Source organism: Harpia harpyja, chromosome 9 (genome assembly GCF_026419915.1).
Source record: "Harpia harpyja isolate bHarHar1 chromosome 9, bHarHar1 primary haplotype, whole genome shotgun sequence".
In the NCBI taxonomy this organism is placed as follows: Eukaryota; Metazoa; Chordata; class Aves; order Accipitriformes; family Accipitridae; genus Harpia; species Harpia harpyja.
In genome coordinates this window covers 23,472,444-23,497,456 of record NC_068948.1, presented here as the reverse complement: position 1 = coordinate 23,497,456, position 25,013 = coordinate 23,472,444, and the positions used below count along the sequence as shown (strand labels likewise).

The 25,013-nt window shown below is 40.1% G+C and overlaps 2 protein-coding genes across 6 annotated transcripts in view; both read left to right on the top strand.

Moving 5' to 3' along the window:
* Window positions 1-14,113, top strand: part of RSPRY1 (ring finger and SPRY domain containing 1) — a 41,710-nt gene extending 27,597 nt beyond the window's left edge. For 3 of the 4 annotated variants that reach the window (XM_052796367.1, XM_052796368.1, XM_052796366.1), the window contains 7 exons: window positions 954-1,069; window positions 2,411-2,554; window positions 5,374-5,485; window positions 6,475-6,577; window positions 8,083-8,235; window positions 10,385-10,489; window positions 11,367-14,113. In XM_052796367.1, the coding sequence (XP_052652327.1) occupies window positions 954-1,069; window positions 2,411-2,554; window positions 5,374-5,485; window positions 6,475-6,577; window positions 8,083-8,235; window positions 10,385-10,489; window positions 11,367-11,463 (830 nt within the window). In that variant the 3' untranslated portion in view covers window positions 11,464-14,113. The remainder of the gene's footprint in view (window positions 1-953; window positions 1,070-2,410; window positions 2,555-5,373; window positions 5,486-6,474; window positions 6,578-8,082; window positions 8,236-10,384; window positions 10,490-11,366) is intronic. The other variant, XM_052796369.1, reaches the window with a different exon arrangement.
* A 526-nt stretch (window positions 14,114-14,639) lies between these two features.
* Window positions 14,640-23,622, top strand: ARL2BP (ADP ribosylation factor like GTPase 2 binding protein). 2 transcript variants are annotated; one of them, XM_052796981.1, is made up of 7 exons: window positions 14,640-14,745; window positions 15,617-15,739; window positions 17,910-17,971; window positions 19,158-19,264; window positions 19,950-20,035; window positions 21,265-21,361; window positions 22,522-23,622. In XM_052796981.1, exons 2-7 carry the CDS (start codon window positions 15,702-15,704, stop codon window positions 22,600-22,602), a joined length of 471 nt encoding a protein of 156 aa, XP_052652941.1. In that variant the 5' UTR covers window positions 14,640-14,745; window positions 15,617-15,701; the 3' UTR covers window positions 22,603-23,622. The 2 variants fall into 2 exon arrangements, with proteins under 2 accessions (XP_052652941.1, XP_052652940.1); XM_052796980.1 differs by lacking the exons at window positions 14,640-14,745; window positions 15,617-15,739 and adding an exon at window positions 15,751-16,401.
* Window positions 23,623-25,013: the final 1,391 nt, after the last annotated feature.

Below are 25,013 nucleotides of genomic sequence, written 5' to 3'. Positions count from 1 at the left end.
GTGGAACAGCTGGATTACTGACTTATCCTGGTGACAGTCACTACTGTGATCATATGCCAGCAGTGCAGTCTCAGAGAATTCTTAAAGACTTTTTAAAGATATGGTCTTGTGATCAAAAGTGAAAAGTGTTTGACAAAGCAGTTTACTAAATCTATCCTTTTGGATGACTAACAATCATGAAATTTGCTTGTTTAGCTGTGACTTTTGAGGGTACAGCAACTCTAAGGATCTTGTAGTTTCTAATGCCTTTTAGATAAATTTGGGTAAAAGGTGGTGGTGGGCTTTATTGGAGCTTTAGCCAGCTTATGGAAGGCCAATGTCAGTTGTGTTTAGTAAACATCTGTGTAAGTGTTGTAGCAAGTTTGGGTTATGTGATGGGTTCTAAGATAAGATCTCTGATTTGTAAATTAACATGCATGTGTCAGCAATTTAACACCTGGCAAGATAAATGCTTCTGATCCTTCTGTGTAAAAAGGGGATGCAGGGAGAAAGAGCTGCTTTGGCTCAGTTCAAGTTCATCACATACCTGAAAATGAGAGAGTGAAAAACTTTAAATCTTTGTTTTCCCCTTCCCCCTCTTCCCCCTTCCCAAAATCTTTTCCGCTGTGATGAATCGGGAAAAACTGCCCAACTGAATATCCAAATACAATGGTAAATCCTGAAACAGTGGCATCTTGGTATGAACTTGGATGCCTTACGTTTGCCTGTGGGTTTCCTGAAAGTAGTAATTAGATTGTAGGAGCTCTAGTCAGAGGTATAGGTTGTGTTCTTATGTTTAGAGGATATTTAACACATAGTGTATTGGAAGTGATGCTGTTTTTCATGCAGGCAAAATGTCAATATTTCATTCAGTTATGCCAAACATTAACTGGATCCTAGAGAGTTTGATTGCCACTGTGTGAAATGTTTAAAGTTTTGCTGCAGCAGTGATTAAAACTAGTTTTATTTTGCAGTTTTAAAAGAAGGCAGGCAGTTTACATATGAGAAGGTTGACTTGACCAACATTAGGGCTATGCTGAACAGTAATGATGTCAGTGAATACCTGAAGATCTCACCACATGGATTAGAGGTAGGATATCATTTCATGATTTCAACCTAAAAACGAGTCTGAAAAAAAAGGCAGGTTTTAACTATTTTTGTTTGCTACTTGCTTCTGTGATTTCCTAGAATCAATCAAAGTTCTCTGTCAGCTTTGTATAGAAAACTTGCTTTGTCAGAGGATTGTAACATCACTACACTGATCGCAATTGTAGAAATGTTCACGCTAAATTAACACCTGTATCTGTGCCCCAAAACTTTAGAAAAGTGAGGAAGATGCTTAAGAGCCAGCTGGTTTTTCACTCTTTTTGACTAAAGTTGTTCACGAAGTATAATTCCTATTGTTTGTGCTGTCTAGTCTTGAAAAGCCCATAACAGTAGTATTTTTGTCTCAGCCATATGTGGTTTTTTTTCTTCTTCTGTTACTGTCCTGGTTTCAGCTGGGACAGAGTTAATTTTCTTCCTAGTAGCTGGTATAGTGTTATGTTTTGGATTTAGCATGAGAAGAATGTTGATAACACACTGATGTTTTCAGTTGTTTCTAAGTAGTGTTTATACTGAGTCAAGGATTTTTCAGCTTTTCCTGCCCAGTCAGCAAGAAGGCTGGAGGGGCACAAGAAGTTGGGAGGGGACACAGCCAGGGCAGTTGACCCAAAGTGGCCAAAGGGGTATTCCATACCATGTGACATCATGCCCAATATATAAACTGGGGGGAGTTAGTGGGGGGTGGGGTGGATCGCTGCTTGGGAACTAACTGGGCATTGGTCAGCAAGTGGTGAGCAATTGTATTGTGCATCACTTCTTTTGTATATTCTAATTCTATTATTATTATTTTCTTCCTTTCTGTCCTCTTAAACTGTCTTTATGTCAACCCATGAGTTTTTTTTTTTTTTATTCTCTCCCCCGTCCCACTGGGGAGGGGGGAGTGAGTGAGCAGCCGCGTGGTGCTTAGTTGCTGGCTGCAGTTAAACCATGACAGTTACTTTCTCTAAAAACTTGTTTGACTCCTTACAGATTAATTTTTATAAATTAACATTGAATACCTCTCTGTCCATACCAGGAGTCGGCTAACAACCAATGACTTGGGTCTCCTTGTGTTGGTTGTCTTAGTCTTTAAATCTTTAAATTGACTGTCAAATCTATTCTCTTCCTCCCCACCCGCCCTGTGGCTTACCACTGAACAATTTTCAGTCTTGCCTACTTGCTAGTTTGCGTGACAATTATTGCTGTAAAGAGAGGTTGCTTTCTGTCTGAAGTGCTTCTAAAATTAAGTTGGTGTATTTTTATATGCAAGAAACTTGATCCAGGGAAGAAAGGGGCTTGTTTGAATACTAATTTTGTAGAAACTTAATTTTTGGTTTGGTTTTGGTAGGCTCGATGTGATGCGTCATCCTTTGAAAGTGTTAGATGTACGTTCTGTGTCGATTCTGGAGTTTGGTACTATGAGGTTACAGTCATTACTTCAGGAGTGATGCAGATAGGATGGGCTACCAAAGACAGCAAATTTCTCAATCATGTGAGTACATGTAATGCCATCTAGCAGATGATGTAACTTCAGTGTTTTTCTGCTTACACCACCTATGAAAATAGCTCTGGTTATTTTGTGGTAGTAACTGAGCACTTGCGTGTTTCCTTCAATCTTTCTGTACTTTCATGAAGCTATTTTTGCTGAATTTAGTGGTACAAGAAAAGGCTGTATTGTCATTGCTACAGAGTGACACTGGTCATACAAGTCATGCATAGCTGCTAGCAGTGACAGCTTGTTATCTACTTGCTGTTGTCTGCAAGCTACAAGGAAATTAGTTCTTTCTTGTGGCTTAGTCTCTTCTTGGAAATTCTTTACATAACAGCAGTGGTTACTGTCTGGTCTTGGAAGTAAACTACTACTGACTAGGTACTAGCAGATTATCATGCACTCACTTTTACACAGGTCACCAAGCAGCCATTTGATTACCCTTTTTAACATACTTTCCTATGAAACTAACTTCCACAAGGGAAATAATTATTTAAATTGACTCTGGGATAACACAGTATCATTGGATCTGCTGGTAGCAGCAATATGGTATGGGTATGTGACAGCTTCTTTTTAATTAAAAATAAGGATTACAAAAAGATTAAACCTTTTACCTTCTTGCCTTTATTCTGATAATATAGAATAAGTACACTGCCTTATTTTATAGTTTTGCTTTCTCTCCCTCTCATCCAGATAACTTAGCATCTTTTTCTTAATTCTCAGTATTCTTCTTCCTACTATTTTACTTTTAAAATTATGTACTTACTAGCATTAAAGCAAAATGTGCCATGTGCACATGAAGTCCAAACCTATAGTCAAAGAATAATCTCGAATGTTAGTAGAGATGTAACTAGGACTTCTTTCTTCTTAAATCTTCATGGTAACTCTGTACGGCTGTTATTAACTCAGTATGCTGTAGCATAATTTACTTCAGTATTTCCATAATACTAAAAAAGCATAATGATTACTAGCCAAAACACTTGTCTGCTTCAGCTTAGAGAGGACTTTCCATATTATCAGCCTTCCAAACTTCCATTAAACTTCATTAAAGCACAAGCTAGGATTTTAGTACAAAAGGCAGGTATGGCCTAGCCTACTGCCACTGACCAGAATGGAAATACAGCACTGGGATTTTAAGTTGACACTTCTACTGGCTGAGATTGAGTAAGAAATGTACCTGTAGCCCTTCTTTATTGTTGTAACTTCATGGCTTTCTGTTCCTACTTGGAATTTAATTTAGGAGAAGAATTTTATAAATACATATAATGTAGATATAAGCAGTTAAAACTGCTTATTTGTGATTATTATAGAAAGTCATTATACAGCTGAGTCAAATGCAGAAGCTAATGTGAAGATAGGCCAAATACATGTGAGTATGTATTGATAGTTGGGGCTATGAGAGAAATACATCAAGGAGATGAAACAAACACCATTGGCAAGAAACCCAACAGGAGTGGGAGGGTAGCTTTTCTCACTGTTTAACTTAAGTCTTCCTGTGAATTCCATGGTCTCGCTCCATTTCTTTTAATTATTCATGTAAATAGCATTGTCCTTTGCTGATGTATAACATGCTACACACGTGTGTAACACTCTTCAGTCCCACATTCCTAGCATGGAATTGCAAGTGGGATTTAAATGAAAAACCCCAAACCACACAACAACAAAACAAAACTAAACAAACACAACTGAAGAAAAACACCATATAGACCTGGCCTGAGCACAAGCATTGTAGACATTGAGTGTAATGGAAACTGAAATAAAAGGCCGTGTGTCTGCCTTTAGACTGCTAAGAGGCTTAAAAGATTTTTCCCACTTACTGTTAAGAAGCTTGATGTATATGTATTTTTCTGTCTGTGCTTCCTGTACAAGGTATGAAAATAGGAAATGTCACATCTCTGAGCAGGATGATTTTTCTGTTGCTACAACTGTTTTGCTGGTGGCTAGATGCCACTTATTTAAGTTCATCAGGTGTCTACTGAAATACAAGGATATTATCTTCTGGGTATGTCACAAACATGGTTATCAGAGTAGCCATATGCTCTTTATTTACAGCATGTGTAACAAAGACTAGTCCTAAATATGACATTAAAAACCCATTAGCTGGGCTTAGCTTTAATTTGGGACATCGGAGGCTTGTGTAATCAGACGCTGTCTAGTATTTGCGTTCCAGGCAAACCATGCTGAGCTTGAGGAAGTTATCTTCTATAATGCTTTTGGGGTTTGAGTTTGGGCTCTTCTGCATGACAGATTCTTCTCCCACTCTGAAACTTTTAGTTTTACATTTGTCTTGGACCTTGGGACTATCACTTGATAGCCTTTTCACAAATGGAGAAAGGCTGGCACTGAAAGGGACACAATATGCAACAAATTCAGTGAGGGGACTATGAGTTTGTTCCCTTTTTGTGTACTGTGTGTTCTGGTGGCACTTGGCTATCTTGTGGGGGAAGGTATTACAAGTCTGGTATGGGACTTCAAGTTAAGAGAGTAGTTACACTTCTATGTTGACTTTTTAAGATGCAAAAAGTCAGCTATTTGGGTACTAGCCTTCTGATTTTTAAATATTTTAATAGACAGGAGTGATTTCAGCTCACAGAGAATGCAAAACACCTTGGAGACAGTATCTCCTTCTTCCCCCCTCCTCACCCTAACAAATTCCTTTTCATGTGAAAATGAAACTAAGGCTAGTTTGAAACAATTATCTTCATGGCAGTGGGAAAAACCCTTCCTGCTCTTGGATGAATGGTTTAGTTGAATAAAAATAAACTTTAGCCCTTCTGTGTGAGGAGTGGCTGAAGACTGAAATGCTTTACTCTTTTCTAAAGGAAGGTTATGGCATTGGGGACGATGAATACTCCTGTGCATATGATGGCTGCCGGCAGCTGATTTGGTATAATGCCAGAAGTAAACCACATTGCCATCCCTGTTGGAAAGAAGGTATTCGGTCCATCTTCTGCTGTTTATCCTAACTGGATTTCTACACAGGATTTTTTCCCCTTGCAGGTGTCTAGAAAACAGTTTGTTAGTAGGTGCAAACAGAGCAGTTAACTGCCTAATCCTGATGATACTGAAGGTTTAATAATTATTGTGCCTTTACTAGTATTTGCAATGGTTTAAACATACAAAGTGGGCACCACAGTCTTGTTCCACAGTCTGTGTAAAGAGAATCTTGTTGGTTAAATGCTTTTTCTTTTCATAGGCAGAGTACAAATCATAGCACCAACTAACATTGCTGGACACTTAATCATAAGACTTTTTCCTAGATGTTTGTAGTCCTGCAAACAGGGTTGAAGTGTTCCTTTCTGGGTTGAAAGAGTTATTTTAGAGAAGTGGAAAAAAATTACTAATTTAGAGATCAAGGTTAAGGGGGAGTTGCACTGTCTTGCTTACTTTAAGTTCTTTAATAACTACTTGGACAGGAAAATTCTGTTCTTGATCTCAGCTTTGAAATCTTGGTAGGAGTCTGTGCATGCCATGCTTGTGTGAACTGTGCTGCCTTCTCTTCTATTAAAAATTTCTCCCAAGGATGGCTAAATTAAAATGCCTCTGAAAAATAAGCATATGCACAAGCATATTAGAAACTTAGTCTTCAGCAAGCGTGTGTTCTGAGGATATCTTCAATGGATGTCAAATAGCCAAGGAGAGACAGAGTGCAGCTTTTTTCTGGCTTTGGCAAATACTCTGCAATACTTCTGCTACTATGTAGTATTAATGCTCTGGCAGACTAAAATATTTTATTTTTTTACTCTTTTATCCTGGTTTTTTTCTTTAGTTACTGTCTGTATCAATATTTCTTCCTTTATGCTTTTGCAAACAGTTCCTTTTGAGATACCTCATAATGAGATATGTGATAATTAAAACAATAACTTTCAGCTGTTGGCATTTAACAAGTGAAATCTTTAAATTATCTTTGTTTTGCATGTAAGGAGACACAATAGGTTTTCTACTAGACTTGCAAGAAAAGCAAATGATCTTCTATTTAAATGGAAACCAGCTTCCTGCTGAGAAGCAAGTATTTTCCTCTGCTGTGTAAGTATGTGCTCATTTGGAAAGACAGTGACCTGTATAGATAATTGTTTTAATTATATGAAAGGTTTCCCATTTGAGATGCAAATTCATATGTGCTTACCTGAAGCCATTATTAAGCAGGTTTCCCAACTGAAAGTTGCTTAGAAATCAGTGAGAAGGATAAAATTTTACAGGTGGATTTCAGGGTCCAAAATAAATACTTTGGACCTTCCAAAGGTAGGTTCAACTCAGTGTTTTCTACTGTCAAACTAGCACAGCATTGAACTAGAATGAGGCTGTAGCAAAGATGAACAAATGTCTAGTAGTACGTGAGGATTTTTCAATCTTTTAAAAAATAAAGCCTCAGTCCTGTAAATGCTGAAGTATTAACTTCCTGCTGTTCACTGGGGCCAGCTCCTGTAGTAGCGTATTGAATATTCATGGAAGGACATCTTTTGGGTAGCATTACAGAAAGGTGTTAGGCTTATTTTGTCAACTCTGTTCAAATTAACACATGGCTAATTCCTCTGAATCTTGTGGAGAAGTTCAGCCTTTTAATTCTGAAAAGATAATCTGGTGTGATACTTGAGAGAGAAGCTATGCAGTTTAATTAACATTACAGTACTTTGTAAATGAATACTACTGTGATAATAATTTCATTCATATTTTCTCCTCAAAATGAAGTTCAAGATGCAAGCAAAATAGTAATTAAATTTAAAGTGTTGCAGAACATCTTGTCTGTTCAGCTTGCAGTACTCTGTTCTTCATGTGGAGTATGTCACTTATACTCAACAGATTCTGTTACTTGGTGAGAACTTAGGGTATTAGTCAAGATGGGCCCTTTCAGTAAATAAAACTGAAAGAGGTGATAGTTATGTTTTTACAAGGTGTCTGTGTGGCTGTGAAGAAAATACAGCTGTCCTGAGTTAATCCTGCAAGGGCAAGGAGGAACAGATGGGCATTGGGCTAAGAGAGCTCAGACCTGGATTCATCCTGCATGGGTCCCACACAAGAAGTGTACAAGAGTTGCAAGTTCCCCAGATTTGTGCCTGCTCAAATAAAGCAGCAGGAGCAGTGGTTGTGGAGGTGTCCCTTGCAGTTGGTACTGTTCCTCACAACTCTGCTAAACAGCAGTTTGGATGAAAAAATCCTTTTTCTAGTGCTGAAGGAGCTATCTGAGCTGATCAGTGTGAAGGGGATCAGGTTGTAGGCTGTTTAGATACATGTATCTGCTCTTAGTGTGACTAATCCTTGTTGTAGAGTAGGCAGCCTTTATTGGCTGACTCAGCAGTAAATTCAGATAAATCCTCATAGTAAATTCAGAAGTTAAGAACTAAACAAGGAAAGTATGTGCAGCTGAAACTGGATGTTAGAGGTTTTTCTCCCAATTTGCTGTAGAACACTTAAATAGAAGGAACTTGTCTCTGTGTTTTAGGGTGTATTTTTGTCTGGTAATACCAGTAACATGTCTGGAAAGCTCTATTACTGTTCAAGTCATTCTAAAATGTCTGTTCATCGTATTGCAGATCTGGCTTTTTTGCTGCAGCTAGTTTCATGTCCTATCAACAATGTGAGTTCAACTTTGGGGCAAAGCCTTTCAAGTACCCACCATCAATGAAGTTTAGTACCTTTAATGATTATGCCTTTCTGACAGCGGAAGAGAAAATCATTTTGCCCAGGTAATCTTCTTGTCTAGTTTGAGAGTGTTTGCGTATGGAGAAATAAAATGCTTCACTTCCGAGTTGCAGTCTTACATCATACTTGGCAAAGTTAATCTTTTATGGGGTCACGCCTCCATAGGTCTCTTTCAGAAAAGGACTAGACCATAGGCTCCAGTGCAACTTAATGAGTAGGGCAGGAGATATACCATCAAAATCCATTAAACTAAAATATTTTTTTGTAATATTAAGCTACATTAAAATTAACTAGTACTGCACAGTAAACTATTTTACTAAAAAGTGCTTCCTGCTGTCTAAGAATGATTAGGTTGGTTGAGGAGGTATAGTCTTAATTAAAAAAAGATGTCTTATTTAAAATTGACCTAATTTGTGACGCTGGCAGCATGGAGGTACTGAATGATTGTAAGACTTGAAGTTGTCCTTCTTTTCTGATCCAGATGAAAACTTCTCCATTTGTGAATGGTAGTACCAACAAAGGTTATTCAAATTTAGAAGTGCTTTTCCACCTAAATATAAATCAAGCCAGATAGAAACAGGTTTGGGTACATTTTTCCTTAATTTACCATATTTCTGACAGGGATGAAAACTAATAGCTCTTCTGGCTTGGGTTATTAGTAATGAAATAACTTCCTGGAACACAAATAGTAACAGTATACAGTGTAGTCTGGGATATAGGGTACCCCAGATTTCCAACTTTGTCTAAAGATGGCCATGATGATTGAAATAATCTATTGTTGCATCTCATTAAGTGGGGATGGGGGTTGTTGGAGGTGTGTACCCCTGGCTATAATAAAATTCAGAGACTGGTTTTGAATTATCTAGGTGTTCGATCAAGTGTACTTGAGGTACCTAAGTATCTTAGTGTTTAAAAAGAAAACAAAAAAATACCTTACTCTTGGATCAGTCTCACAGGCTGGCAAAGTTTGAGGCTTGTGATATTGCATTTATGCAGAGAAAATCAAATGCAACTTGCAGGACCATTTTGTACTTGCAGAGTAATTTACACCTGCTTGTGGCTACAGGTGCTTTAAGTGAGAGTCTGATTTAATCCCTTAAGATGATCTGTTAGTTATCAGTCTTGGTCAGCCCCGTTTTCAAATTAAGTGTTCTGTCTTATTAGTGTCATGTGCTAGATGAGGGGTATTGCAGTTTTTAGCTGATGATCAGATGTGATTGTTACTGATGTCATTCTGGCACTACTCTTGCAATGGTTAAGCATTATCTGTGAGAGCTATTATTTGATTGTGCCAAAAGGTGTAGGGAGAAACTGGGGGGAACTGGTTTCCTGTTGATGCCTGACTGGAGAAACTTGGCCTCCTGTGTTAGAGCCTATTTAGTATGTGATAGCACTGAAAGGCTCCATTCAAGGTTGGACACTGTTGCTCTTTGTGTAAACAAAGATCATCCCTGCCCTACAGCCTGAACTGTTTGGAAATAAGCCAATCCTAGATTAAAAGATAGCTTTGATCTTAAAAGTGATAAGGAAAAAAAGGCAAGGGCCTAAGTGGACCCTAATTATCCATGGCAGGAGTTAACAAACTCATGCAGAGTTGTGCTGAATTTAATGCATCTAGCATGGGGCATAGTCTGGGCTAAACATGTCAGAACTCTTCAATGGCAAGGTGACATGTAGCGTATGTTATCTAAACTTGAAATGTCTTATTTCATCAAATGGGGGATTTTTATCCATTTACACTCCCTTGTGGCAATTGCTGTAGTGGGCTGTTGATTTTATTTTCAATTTCTATTCTTTTAAACTGTGTTACAGCATTATAGCGTTTCTGAATTTTGTTGATACGTGGGTTTGTGTGGTTTATTTGTTTTTTTTTCTTAACTCTTAAAAGTACACAGATACTAAAGAAGAATTTTTTTTAAATGTTCAGCTGTAGGGGCTAGAAGAATTGTAATCTAATGTTCTCTTTGTCCCTTTCTGACAGACCAGAATAGGGAGTCGAAGACTGTGCTGAACATCTCTGGGTGTGTTAAGCCTTTTTTGTGGGAAGTTATGATCGATGTTTATCAGCAGTAGTGTTGAGTAGCACAGGCAAGTGTTGCATTGGTCTTGATGCAATACTCAGAATAGTTATGAATCTATCACTTTGAGTCAGACTAATGTGGGGGGGGGGGGTGTTTGTCTCTCTCTGTTCAGACACAGGCGCCTGGCTTTGCTGAAGCAAGTGAGTATCAGAGAGAACTGCTGCACGCTTTGTTGTGATGAGGTAGCAGACACAGAACTCAGGCCATGTGGACACAGGTAAAACCTTACAAACAACCCAAAACCAAAGAAACAGGAAAATGTATGTGTTTGATATTCAGCTGAGGTGAGACCAGATGCAGTCTTTGCTTGATTGACTCCCCAGCATAAAGGAAATAACCCCTCCTTTTGAGGATGTGACAGATAGAGGTTAAGCATAATATTCCCACCTTTCCCCTCATCCCGAGCAGATTTAATCCCTGATACCAAAGGTTTTACTGATGAGTACTTATTTAGTACTGGTGCTGTGAAATCCAGATCTCATGAGGAGAGCAGAAAATTCATTATATACTCAAACACTCATTAAGTGTTCAACAAATGGGATTGTCTCAAGTCACAAGTTCATCTAAAAGCTAAAAATGGGACAGCAGTATGAGTAATACCATAATAGTGCTTTCCTGCATTTAAGCAGTGTACTAGGAATTTAATCCAGTGAAGTCCAGTTCCTTAGTGTTTTTAGAGCACTCATGGAAGCAGTCTTCCTATGGGTCTTCTGTCTAGATGCTGCAAAGATAGAAAGAGAAGAGACATGTCCAGTGTGTCTCAACAAGAAGTGGAGACAGCTTCACGCAGGGCACTGGGGCTGCTGTTCTCCAGACCAGAGAAGTGTTAAGACTAACAAAAGCATGCAGATGTAATCCCAACCAACTGCACTAGTAGTTTCAGGTCTGTAAGATGCTGAGCAGCAGGAGTTCCTCTCAAAGCCTGTGGATCCACAACACCTGACCTGCAATTCCTAATCTCGGCACTGAAAGACTTACCTTGACTGTGTATCTAGCAGGCTAACTAAACTGCTCAGTGCTTGGATTTTTTTGTTTGTTTGTTTAGTTTTTCATACTGTAAATGCAGACTTCAACTGATTTTTCTTCTCCTTCAGTGACCTGTGCATGGAGTGTGCCTTGCAACTGGAGACCTGCCCTTTGTGTCGACAGGAAATACAAACCCGAGTCAGACAGATCTCTCACATTTCATGACACACATGGAGAAATACTACAGACTTGTTTTTAATGAACTCCAACCAATACTGAAAGGGGAAAGCATCTCTAACCAATCTTTACGCACATAGAACCATAGCCATGGCCAGATTTCATGCTAAACTGTAATCTGTTTATCTTAAAAAATGAAATCTTTAATAAGCTATTTCAAGTTGCCAGCAATGGGGACTGGTTTCAACAGTAAGGAAAGCTGGTAGTCAGCGTGCTATGGCTATTGGTTCCTCCAAGCAAGACCATAGGAGAGTGTCTCTCTTCCTCCCCCTTTCCTTCTCACCTGTCGCAAGTGTTGAAAAAATTTGCACTGGAAGTACATGTACAATGCATTTTAGAAAAGAAGTTAAAAGAAATATCTCCTAAAACAGGGCTGTTCTGTCTTGTGCTCAAAAGTCTATTTTTGGCAGAAGTCAGTACTAAAAAGAGAATGCCAATGTTTTCCTGTTCAATGTAGCCTCCTGCTGGTCAGAGACTCTGTATTTTCCGACAGTGGATATTAAACTGCTCAAAGACTTAATCTGTACACAGACTGATTTGAAAAGACAGTGTGGAGACTGTAGAGAAACTCACATGTTTTAATAACTTGGTATTCCAAAGAATGTTCTGATTTGTTTTTAAATGTTAAAAGATCGGTGGTATTTTCAAGTACATAATGTTTCTGATGCTTTTAACTTCAGTACCCACATTTTTTTGTGAGGATATAATTTTCAGGAGGTATTCTTAACTAATTATAACGCTGGGCTGGAATTAATTTGATATTCTGGGTATTTTTTAAGGTATCATCAAACATCTTTTTTAATCAGTGTTGTTTTTGAAAGTTATATTCACTTTGGAAATATTGAGCTATCTTAGATTGGAGGAGAATTTTGGGCCAGTTTAAAAAAAAAAGTTATTTGGATAGCAAGTTCAGTCTTATTCTGTAACTCTCTAAAAATGCACCTTGCTTGCCATGTGTCAGTCCTGCTCTGAGCAGGTTTGGGGCCACACTTTGTATTTTTGGTAGGGATCATACAGTGGGAATCTCTGCTCCAGTTTAATTACACATTTGTGATGTTTGTATGTTAAGGATGCATTTCAGCAGGCAGCTTTTGATTGTTTTACTAGGTTTCTACAAGGAATCAGGGTTCACAGCTGGTGTCAGTGAAGTAGCACAAAAATTGGTAGAGTTATGCTTATTTTGCACCAACTGAGGATATGACTCAGTCTCTTCCAAGACTTGTACAGGTTGCTTTTTTAAATTATCTGGCTATATAGTAGAACTTTACTAATTCACACACAACTTACACCAAAACCATCCCACTTCTTGGCAGTGATTCAACAGCAGAGGCTGTTGTAGTGAATTCTCATGCTGCGATGATTCTTATTTTTAAAATTGTTTATTATCCTTATTGTACTATCAAGTATTAACAAAGCAGAGCTGAGGCGGCTGCTTCCTGCTGAGCACTCTTGCTTCCTGCTGACCTAAATAGGAGCTGAAAGCTCTGCACACGGGCCCCAGAATCAAGCTCTCTAGCAACTCCTTTCACCTTCTGCCGTTGCTAACTCAAGGGTGCTGAATTTCATCCAGAGATTAAAAAAAAAAAAAAAAAAGGAAAAAAGTGTCTCCATTGAATCTCTGGAGTACAATGTGTGAATTAGAAAAGTTCTGTCCATTGTTTTCTTGTTGACTTTTTTCCAAATATAGTCTGAATCCAAAAACAGAGTGCTGGTTAGTCTTTTTGCTAAAATGTGAATTCTCTTCTGCCTTGGGTGCCTGTTTTGATTAAAGTCAGGCTGGCAAATCTGTGCCACGGGGACCTCATTTCCTCACTAACTGTCCTTTATGATGTTTTGCTGTAATCCATGTTGCCAGTCAGGGCTGAGTCCCTTCCTGCTCAGTGCTGAGTGAGCAAACGTGAACACCGTCACTGCCACAAGGATCTTGGTATTTCAGAATCACTTGAAATGAAGTTTTAAATGCTTCCAAATGCAATGATAGGTTTTTATCCCTAAGGTACAAAGATGCAAACCATACTTTAGGGAAGAGGTGGGACAGAACCATTTTGAACTCTGCCTTAATAGATTCTAGTAACTTCAGGGCTTTGGTTTCCCTGGCCAGGATTAACTGAGGTAAAATTTTCAGAAGTGCCTAGGACTCCTGATTCGTATCAACTGCTGTATGAGATGAAGCTCTTAAGGCCCAGGTCCACAATGGCTTCTAGGTGTCTGGTGTCCCCTTGAAATGGAGGTGACCTAAGAGCCTTGCTGCCTTTGTGGACACGGGACTAAGTGCCTGCATTCTTTGTTGAAAAGATATGAACGCTTTGGAAAATTTTGCCCCAGACTGTCTTCTGTGCAGCTGGTGCTGGGCAGAGAAAGCCAACGGTGCTGGAGGGAGCTGTGTTGCAGAGAACTGTCCTGTTCATTTCACAGAGGAAGACACTGTACAATTCGACTGGCTTTCTGCTGAAATCCACGATGGGAGCGTCGTTGTAAAGCTTGATCTTCTATGACTGGTGCAGTGCCCCCCTTGGTCCCTGCATGCCCCAAAGGCTCTAGGGCCGGGGAGGGGAGGCGGTGGCTCCGCAGGCCCTCAGAAGGCAAAATGAATTGTAGCAAAGTTGTCCATTCAACAATAAAAACATCTTGAAGGCTATTTGTTGTTCTTTAATTCTTTCAATTCTGGTGAGAGCCATGGTTACAGTTCGGTGCTGGAGAGGGATGCAGGCAGCCTGTGGAAGCGGGAGCTGTCACTTGAACAAGAAAGGCAAGTCCAGTGCCAGGCAGGTGTCTACACCTGTGTGAAACATTCGAGCTCAGCCTTCTGCCAGCATGACCCAAATTATGCCCGGGCTGGGTGGGCTTGTGGGCCCTGAGGCCTGGCTGAGAGTGCCCTCCTCTAGCCCTCAGGCCCCTGCTTTGTGGGGGGAAAATCCGCTTTAATAACAGCGAGGAGAGCCTGCGTGCATCACAACAAAGGACGTTATCTATGTTTTCTTTTTATTTTCTTCCTAGGACAGCCTTTTGATGTCTGGACGCTAAACTCGGCCCAGGACGCCGGTGCCGCCCGCCCAGCCAGGCTCGACGGCCCACCATGGCGGCAGGCACCGCCGTCCCGCCCGTCCCGCTCTCATTGGGCCTTCAGGCTGTGGGCGGGCCCTCCACGGCTGCCTCCGCTCTCCGATTGGCTGCGGACGGGGCGGAAGGAAGCGTTTCCCAGGAGACGGCCGGGCCGGAGGGGAAGGGAGGCGTGCGATGGGGTTGCGGTGCTGGCTGCCGTGACCGGCGGTAGGTGCGGGGCAGGGCCGGGACCCCGGGCCCCTCTGCAGGGCGGGGGGACGTGATACGGGCCCGACGCTTGTGGCCCTCGGGAAGGGGGGCGCTGACAAGGGCGGGTCGCCTGGGCGCCTTTTGGAGAGGGAAGGTGACGGCCCAGTAGCTTGGGACCCTCTGAGGAGGAAGAGGTGAGGTGGGCCGGGTGCCTGGGTCCCACTGGGGAGGGACAGGGACGGGGAGCTTCGCTTTCCCAGGAGCCAGGACTGAGAAGGGGGAGGCGAGGGTCGCGCTCATCCCTCCTCCTGCACCCTCGGTGGGCTGTTCTGAAGGCTGGCGTCGGGTATCACCCAGCAAGGGTGGCAGGAGTAGAGTGTCCCCAGCGCGCACCCAGAAGGCAGCTGGCCCATCTTCAGCGGCCCTGGGGTGCTGTGTGCCTTGTCCTGTGTGTTGAGTCAGCAGCTGCTCACAGCCACAGGCCGAGGGCCTGACACATGGGATCACAATCCAAAGCCTGGCCTACCAGCTCTCTGGGATGCACTGGGCCAGGGTGGCATCTTCATCTCATCTGCCTTCATTTGCTTGTGTCTTTATAATAGTCAGTCATAGATGCTTCAGGAGAAAAGATTTAAAGGTCGCTTGAACCCCCTTTACAGAGACTAGCTGCAGGTATGTGCAGTTTTGAGCTCTTCTCTGAGCAGGCAGAGAAAGTTCCTAGAGAATTTGGGTTATTACAGAAAAGAAGTAGCAGTAACCTTGGAAGAACATGATTTTGAAATTCCTATGTCTAAAAATTAAAGACTCTCTCCTGATTTGTTGTTTGAGAAGTGTATGGTAATTTAACAATTGAATTTGTATTAATGCTAAGTCACATGTTATTTCTTAGCAGTTTTTCCAACAAGAAGAAGTAACTACTAACAGCAGCAATATAGCAGATTGTCTCTCTCCTCCAGTCTGGTTATGCAGTAACAATGGAGACTTCTGATGAAGAAAACTTTGGTGTAGCCACGTGAGTATGCTACATTCTGTGTCAGGTTTTCAGTAAGCTAATTACTGGTTAAAATATTGTAATAGGAATATAATTACACAATTTATACCACACTGATTCGCAGATTCTGCCTCTTAGGAGAACAAGAGCGCAGCATGCAAAGCTCCAGGAGGGAATAACATCAGTTCACAGTTTAGGTGAACTGAAATTAAATATAACTGCAACGAGTGTAGCACTAGATAGCCCTGGCTGAGTGATCAAAATAAGCACTGTAAGGCTGAAATTTTTTTCTTTGTGTTCACTGTAAATGAACAATTTCTCTTTCCTTTTCAATAGCATATGTTATCGTATATCATGGATTCTAAGAGGACACTATTCCTCTGTGTTTGAATGTGCTACTTCTAGACATGTGAGACCTTTTACAGGTGGCCTCAACCAAATTTTACACTAGTAGATGCTAAGACACTGCTTCGCTCCACATTTGTCTGGCATACTCTTCTCCTGAAGCTTGTGGCAGAAGGGGACATGCACCTGTGCCTCTGTCACTCTAGTTCATAGATGTGCTTCATTTGTGATACTCTGTGGACTGAAAGGCCATGTGGTCCCGGGGCTGCTTCAGCAGCACAGGTGTGCTGGCCTCAACTAGGCATGATGAAGCAACAGAGGCTTAAACCACAAGATTGGTGGGCACAAGTTTCTTCAGGTATGCGGATGCACATGTGTTTGTATAGAGAGATGGAATCGTTATTTTGAAACAGTTAAAATTCCATTATTTGCCTTACAGGCTTAAACCAGTGTTTAAATTAATACTTTAAATTTGTTTCTGTTGCTGTTAAAATAAGCTATAAAACTAGTAGTAGCACTTATTTGGAGGGGAAAAGAGAGTGGAAATTATCCTTGGGAAGCGATGAGCCCTGTCGCCTGAAGTCCTAAGTGTGATGCTCAGGGTATGTAACGCTTCGACTGTGCTGTGCCAGCTCCTCTCCTGGTGGTGTCGTGCCCTCTGGTGGAAGAGCACGCTTTTCCAGTCCCTTGCCTTGGCTTTACTCATCTCCCAAGGCTTAACAGATCAGAAATGTTGCTAGAACACCACTTGATGATTGGATGCCTTTTTAAATCAAATATCTTTTCATTTTTCCTGGTCAGAATGAGTCCAGTGGCTCATTATAGTTAAGCTGTTGTTGGATTAATTTCAATGGAGTATTATTCAATACCAAAATAATGAGTTTTTTTAAAACTTAGTCTGAACGAGTGTTCTGCTCTGTTTAGTAAAGAGAAATTTGAAAGAGAAATAGAGAGACAATTAATTTTAATTTAATTTAAATAGTGCTTTTGCTGATCAAAGCTAATTTTTTTCTTAAAGACAAATGTCCTATGAGGCTTGTTTCCCTCACGTGTGAGAAAAGCCTGCCTTCCATCTGCGGGCAAATATAGGAAGAGTTCATCCCCTACAAAAGACGAGCTGTGAATGCCAAGGCCAAGAACATCCTGTGGATTATTTATTGTGTCTGAACAAGCTGCACAATAATAAATTTAGCAGAGGGATCCAGAGCCCTGAAATGCTGGTACCAAAGGTTTCTTCTCTGGATGACTTCAGATCCATAATGGTGTTTAGTATTTGCTCATGGTAGAATGACCTTAGGAGATTATGCCATTTATTTGTAGCATGTAGGGATGTTTCTTGCATAAGAAAAATACTTAAGTTTCTTCAGTTATATAATACTTGTGTATACATTGAGTTTAAGTGGTTCCACAAGACCAAGTATTTCAAAATATTCTCTAGAGTTCTGTGATCACCATATAGAGTTATGCAGGGAAGAGAGCAGAAGGAAAGATTGTGGTAGCAGCTAGGATTTGTGGGTTGGAAAATACTTAATTTGCTGTTCTAATTACACCCTTTACATCCTTCTGCACCAGGACTGGAATTACCTTAACAGTAATGCCAGTAAAACAACATTTATAGGAACCTATTTGGGGAAAATAGAGTAGAGGCCTGATGAGAATCCCCATGGAGCAGTCTTATCAGTGTCATGGATTATTTTGTAGGTTGGAACTAGGAAATTATTCAGTTATCTTGTAATTACTGGGCTTATTTGTGCTTAGGCTTTTGTTAACGCTTTTTAATTTTAACTTTTATTTCTGCTGTCATTGAAATGTATATTTTTGCAGTACCGTCTTTCTTTGCTTTCAGCTCCTCCCCTTCTGATGCAGAGTTTGATGCAGTTGTTGGGTATCTGGAGGATATCATAATGGGTAAGCTCTGCATGTAGTTATAGACAGCAAGATGGGTGCTAAACATATTGCAAGTTGCTCTTCTGTTAGCAGATATACAGAGCTAAAATAGCCCCTGCCTGTCACCATGTCTTGCCACTTTTGAGACTTTTGTTCTGAGCTGATTTTGTTGTATTTAACCTGCATGTATGCATACAGTTGTAACGTGGCAGGACCTATTCATAGCAGGAATTTTGAATGGCACCAATGTCATCGTGTGAGCTTAGGCAATAAAAGGTGCTAAATTCTCAGGACGATAATTTTAACTGAGAAGGCAGCATGTGCAAAGAAGTAGTTTACAAGATGCCAAGACAGAATTCATGCTAATTGGCCATCATCTGCTTCATAAGAACAGCGTATAATCTTTTTGACTACATCCTTCCCAGAGAGATGTAGATTCTGCAGCCTCAGTTGCCTGGTGATGTAGTTGATTCTGGAGAAATGCTAACAAAATTAATTTTGAATGTGTTAAGGTTTAGAAAGCTGAGACTGGTGTATTTTAACACTGTGTGTAAGTAACCTTTATATTTATACCTGTTCCGTTGAATTTGGTGGTGACCTACCATGTTCATTTTTATTCTTGTTTCCTTCCACAACTGAAAAAAAAATTCTTCAGCAATTGCAAGTGAATCTGGGAATTTCACTAATATTTTTTTAATTCAAGGAAAAAACCATTATTTTGAACTCTTGTAGGGAAGAGGTATTCACTTCATAAAAAAAAAACAGATGTTTTGCTGAGAGCCTGAACAAAAAGGGGTTCAGAATAAATAACCTTATTCATAAAATGTAAAGCAGGAGGACTTTTTTGCTAATACTAAGTGTAAATGAAACTTATAAGAAGTAATTGTAGACCTTGCTAGGTGGATGTGTTCATCCCATTCCATTCTGGATACACAGTGCTGTCAAAATGCAGACTGATGTGCTGCTGTCCTGTTGATTTGGCTCCCTTAACTGAAGTAGCGCTGCCCTCTGCCAGCAGCCTCTGTCTTCTCACAGATGGGTCAGAAATGGTGGCTCAGCAGCAGCTGCGGTACTGGTGACTGACTCTGCACGTGTACAGGCCTCTGTGGTTATCACAGGGAAGTAGAGGACTGGTGAATGTGGGTTTTGTGTTACAAAAAGAATGCCTAAACTCGTAACTGTATGATGCATTTTTGTTGTGGCCCAGATGATGATTTCCAGTTAATACAGAGGACTTTTATGGAGAAGCACTACCAGGAGTTTGATGACTCAGAAGAAAACAAGCTCATCTATACTTCTATTTTTAATGAATATGTAAGATACTTTCCATTATTTTTCATATGTATTGCTTTTTTATTTTTATTAAGGCCAATGTCAGGTCCTGTATTCCCCCCTTTATAAAATACTGGGTTTACATGGAGCAGAGCCAACATGCTGCCTGCTGTCTCTTTCTGAAGCACAGTCATGATCTGTGAGCAAGAAAGATGTTTTCTGGAGCTCTAGGTTCCTTTCTTTTTGTTTCATCTGAAAATTTCTATAGATGTTTAGGAAGTTGTGCAAGTCTCTTGAATAGAAATTTAGCCTATTTCTGTAGTAAATAATGTGTTTAACGTGTGCATAACAGAGTTTGTTCTTTTCCAGTTGTATTATTTTGTGTATTGGACACTTCAATTACATTCTTCATGCAAAGCATAATTGTGAAGCTATACCAGCCTACTAGTCAATACCATTAAAGGAGTTAAAAGTAATTTGTTACTAGATACAGATAGTCGGTGTTTGTTCTCACCAATATTTCCAGCAAAAATGTTCAGCCCTGTGCCTCAGCAGTGGTGTGAATAATTGAACTAGCAATGCCCAGCTAAGGAATCTGCAATTGTTTGCCAGGGAGGATAATACAAAGTGTCAGTAAGGTGTTAGTGTAAGGAAGATGTGCTGTTTTGAGGTCTGCTCCTGAAATTTGTTATGATGTTATAGGGGTGGTTTGTTTGGTTTTTTTCAGATCTCTTTAGTAGAGAAATACATTGAAGAAAAGTTGCTTGATCGGATTCCGGGTTTTAATATGACTGCATTCACAATGTCATTGCAGTAAGTCTCTGCTTTGCTTTTGGTTGAGGGGCAGCTTATGTGCCTCTCAATTCTTTTCATCTAGATTAAAGCTTAGGTTTGACTGTTCTCCCTTTAGAAAGAGGTTCCTCTTTAATTTAAAAAAGAAAAAAAGTGTTCATGCAGGCAAGGACTGACCACTTTTCTTGCCTTCAGCATGTCCTGCTACTCTTAATTTCTGAACTGTCATGCTGAAATATATTGGGTTTTAAGGGGTAGGAAGACAAATCAGAATGAGAACACTGGAAGGTTTTCATAATCACTGTCACTTTGAAGCCAGACCCTTAAAAGGTTAGGTCTCATTTATCTCTTTCAGGCTCTGTGTTGGACACTTAAATAGCCTGGTAGTTTTTCAAGAGTCATGTGATGAAATGCCTTTATTGCAATTCTTGTACAAAGCATTCAGAGAAGAGTTTGGGTTTTTTTAAGCTTTTGCATTTGGTCACTTTAGCTTAACCAACTTCATGAAGAGATCACTTTTGAAAGATCACGGGTTTTCCCCTTGAATAAGAAAATCAAGTTTAATTTGGAACTGAATATCTTAAAATATTTGAATCTATTTAATTTCTAATTTTTTTCAAATAAGACATTGGGAAGTTACTATGAATGCACATAATACACTTAAAAGACTGTTTAAGGTAAAGCTCCTTTTGATACGAATTAAATAATTAAAAAAACAAAAAACAAACAACACTTGACTGTTAAGAAAGTCTTGTTGAAATATGCTGATGTGGGAGCACAGAATCTTTCTTCCAAAACGTTGTCATAAAAAGTCCTCTACCAAGTATCATCAGTACAGTCCCTCGTTCTTAAGGGATGTGTATGAGCATTCTGTGCCTCTCCCTAACCTTTCTCACTTTCCAAGGGACTGTCTAGATGTTTCAGTGCTCAAGATAAATAAATAGATAAATGCTAGTTGAGTGTTACTTCTGTTGACTTACAGGTCAGTTTCTTTGTCTGGTTTTCAAGGACTGATGTGATACTCTTATGTCTTGGATTTAGATAAAAATAATATATTAATGTACTTGGATTGGAAATACACAAGGTAATATTTGGCTAAAGTTTTGCTTTATGATAGACCTGTAATAACATTCTTGTTTAAATTTTGATATTGTTCTGCTTGTCCCAGTATCCTTTTTGACCTCATACCATTTTAAAATAACGAATTTATTTCCCACACAATTTTCTAATTCCCCAACTTCTCTCTGTAGACAGCACAAAGATGAAATAGCAGGCGATATATTTGATATGCTTCTCACATTTACTGACTTTCTGGCTTTCAAAGAAATGTTCTTGGATTATAGAGCTGTAAGTATGTCACATTGTTTATTTTCATTGGCATAATGGCTGTTGGTTTTGTGTAGCTCTACCTAAGAGTACCAAAGGTAGTGTTACTACAGTAGGTAGCAGCATTTATTCAAAGGCTGTACCAGGTTCAAAAGGAAATAACTTCACTGAGTGGCTATTTAAACTCAAAATACACATTTAATAATTTCTAGAAAACATGAATGAAGCTGGCATGTGGAGCAGTTCTTCAGAAACACATGCTTTGTGCACCTTTGAACATTGATTTCCAACTGAACATAAGGCAACACTTTTTCACTGTGTGGGTGACCAAGTACTGGCACAGGTTGCCCAGAGAGGTTGTGGAGTCTCCATCCATGGAGGTATTCAAAAGCCATCTGGATGTGGTCCTGAGTGGCCCTGCTTGAGCAGAGGGTTTGGGCCAGATGACCTCCAGAGGTCCCTTTCCACCTTGACCATTCTGTGATTCTATGATACATTTCTCTGTTTTTCTTTTTTTTCCCAGCCAATCTAATATGAGCTTTTTAAGCTTATTCCATTTGTATTTCTCCTCCTCTCTGTCCAGGCTGGAGAAACAAACAAACAAAAGTATTAAGGTTTGTGGATGAGCTTTTTCCTAGGGAAATGAAATACACGTAAACGCTCTCCAGTGTCTTGTCCAGTCACATTTGACAAAGGAGCAAAAGAGTCATAGTTGTTGCCAGAGTTATGCCCTCTGCCACCTCCCCCCATGCCTTTAAGTTTTGTGAAAATGGGGGCAGGTTGAGGAGAAAGAGACAGTCCGTGCCTCAGCAGCAGGAATAGTTTCAGTTGGGGTTTGTGCCTTTGGGGTCTCCTCAGAGGCAAACCACAGAAGCTAGATTTCACTAGCTCATTGAGCACTGGGTGAGCCTGCTGGCTGGGCATTCTTGACCAGATGTAAGCAAGACTCTGCTCTGAGCTGGACGTACGGCTCGCAGAGTGACAGTGACCTTATTCCAGGAATTCCTGCACAATCTCTTCTTGAAGTTTGGGTTCACATTCAATCATAGATGCTCAGGTAAGATGTAATTTTATATTGATTTGATGCAACAAACAGAATATGTATTGCCCGTTTCATTTTTTAAACTGCTTATTCCAAAACAGCATTGAGTCACTGATTTCTTTTTCTTCCATGTTTCTAGGAAAAAGAAGGTCGAAGTCTGGATTTAAGCAGTGGGTTAGTCGTGACTTCATTAAACAAATCATCAATATCCTCCTCCTAGAACAGTTTGTGCACTACTTTCCTTCTCCAGATGAGTGCTGCTGCTTTCATTTGGACATTAAAACACTAAAGGTCATGGGAATCAAGGTGCTTTTATATGATGAAAACTTATTCACCCTCCAGACTATACCTTCAGAGGCCTGATCCTAAAAGCATCTGTTTGTGAATTCTGGTTGGTATTCAGTGACCACAGAAGATGACAATTTCACCTCTACCAGAGTAATTGTTTTTAATAAATACACAGTATTTGTACACCAGCCTAACCATTGCGCATGCTGAGAAGCCCAGCACACTGAGAGGACAATAAATAGACCTCTGTGCGTGTTATTTGGGTTGGCACCTTTTCCATCTCCCCAAAATGTAGAACTTTGCAGAATCAAGAAGACAGTGTAAGAAGACTATGTCCCTCCGGCTCTTGGAAGGACAGGTGTGAATACATAACCTCTGAGTTCCTCCATGTCAATGTTTTGTTGTTTTGGGGGTTTTTTTAAATACTTTAATATGATCTGAAGTGCTACAGCTTTGTAATGGAAGAATATGTTTTAATACGCAGGTGTTCTAGCATAAGACTGTCTTGCGGCTCTGACAATTGATACGTTAGTGTGTAAATCTGCTCTCCAGCTTTTATAAGTCTTATCCTTAATGTGAAAAGTTCTCCGATTCACTTTTGTTCAGGCCCCAGCTATTCAACATTGGGAAAAATAACCATGATAAACCAAAATCTGGCTTATGTATGCAATTTCTTTTCGGCAGTGGCACAGCTACATTAGTTCTAGTAATATAAGCTTGATGGTAGGTTGGGCACAGACATGTTTACCACCATGTCATTTACTGCTCTAAATAGCATGCTGATTAAAGGGCGTGTTTTCGCTACTAAACTGTAATTAGTGCAGCAATGCATTTTTCAGCATCCGTTAAAAAATAGATGAGTAGCTTGCTGGTGGAGTTATAGCCGTAAGCCTGTCACAAAACCCCAGGCGCATCTCTGTTGGTGGTTGGAATTAAAATGCATGTGGAGCTACAGGGACCCTCTGTTCTTATGCTGTTCAGACAGGTTAATCTGCCACTTAATGACGTGCTTGGGCAATGCAAATAAGTCTTCAAAAGCCTAGAAGTAGGTAGAAACACAGGATGGTGAGCAGAACCCTCCGCTCTGTCCCACAGCAGGTTGATGCAGCAGGGGACATGGCCTTCAACAGCAGTGAAGGTGTTGATCAGTGGCTGTCACCTGATGAGAACCTGGCCTAGACAAAGGAAAATTATGGCCAGGCCATTGCAAATTTCTGTTTGTGGACAAGAAATGTCTTACAAGAACAAATGAGATTAAATCCTGTTCCTATTGATGTCTGACGGTGATTTCAACAGTACTAGGACTTTGTTCTTCAGCTGAAATAGTTTTTGAATACCAGTAAGACACCTAGCCATGTAGGCAAAAATGAGCCATATTTCCACTACAAAATACGATAACATTAAACAGGTTTGTGGACAGACCATAATGGCTTTTTAAAGGCTGGCTAGCAATACTAAGTGTAGCGTCCTAGTACTTTGACTCTGTGTACACCAAATTTGCGAGTGCTGCAGTAATTAATCTCATTAAGTTTCTAGTATGTTGTACTCATGGCTCTGCAGTTTTTTTGTCTGGAATTATTCTAGTGCATTGAAATCTCCCTTGTAAGTGCACACACCCAGATACACACACACACACACACACACACACTTCGTTTTAAAAAAAACCAAACCACCGAACTATTCCTTCAGAAGTTTTTTTAATCTCCTTCAATAAATTTGTGCGTGTCAGACTTGAATGATGAAAGCCAGAAGCTGGAGCAAAATTCCAAGAAATGTCTTTGGGGTTTTTTTCTTTTTTAAAAAGGGGGTTAGAAATCCTTCTGGGTGTGTTTTGATCAAAAGCAGTTTTATAGGCTTTCTGTTCCGGTGAACACCACCGAAGCTCATTTTGATTCTCTTTTCAGCAACAGTAACCTGCTAAGGCAACGTGAGTACATCCCTAAAAATGCTAAGTTGCAGTGCCTTGGTTTGAAACGTGTGTTCCTGATCCTTCTGACAGCAGCAGAGTCAGTGAAGCTCCATCAGCTGGGGTCACCCCACCAGGATTCATAGGTTTTTACAGGTCTTCCTACCACCCGTGCCATAAAAAGCAGCTTTTCCTGTGAGCACAGAAGTTGGTGCTCAGGCATGCATGGGCAGTTAGTTAGCAAGCAGAGATGATGCTCTGAGATGCTTATTCCCAGAAAAAAAAAAAATTATGAAAACATTGGGTTGTGTTTTTAATACAAACTAGATACAGCTGTCCTGCCATGTGAACCCTGAGGTTAACATCAGAGAAATATAAGGCTTAAATCTAGTTGTTTTTCTACTGTCAGTATATGGACTACAGTTCTTCGGTTAACT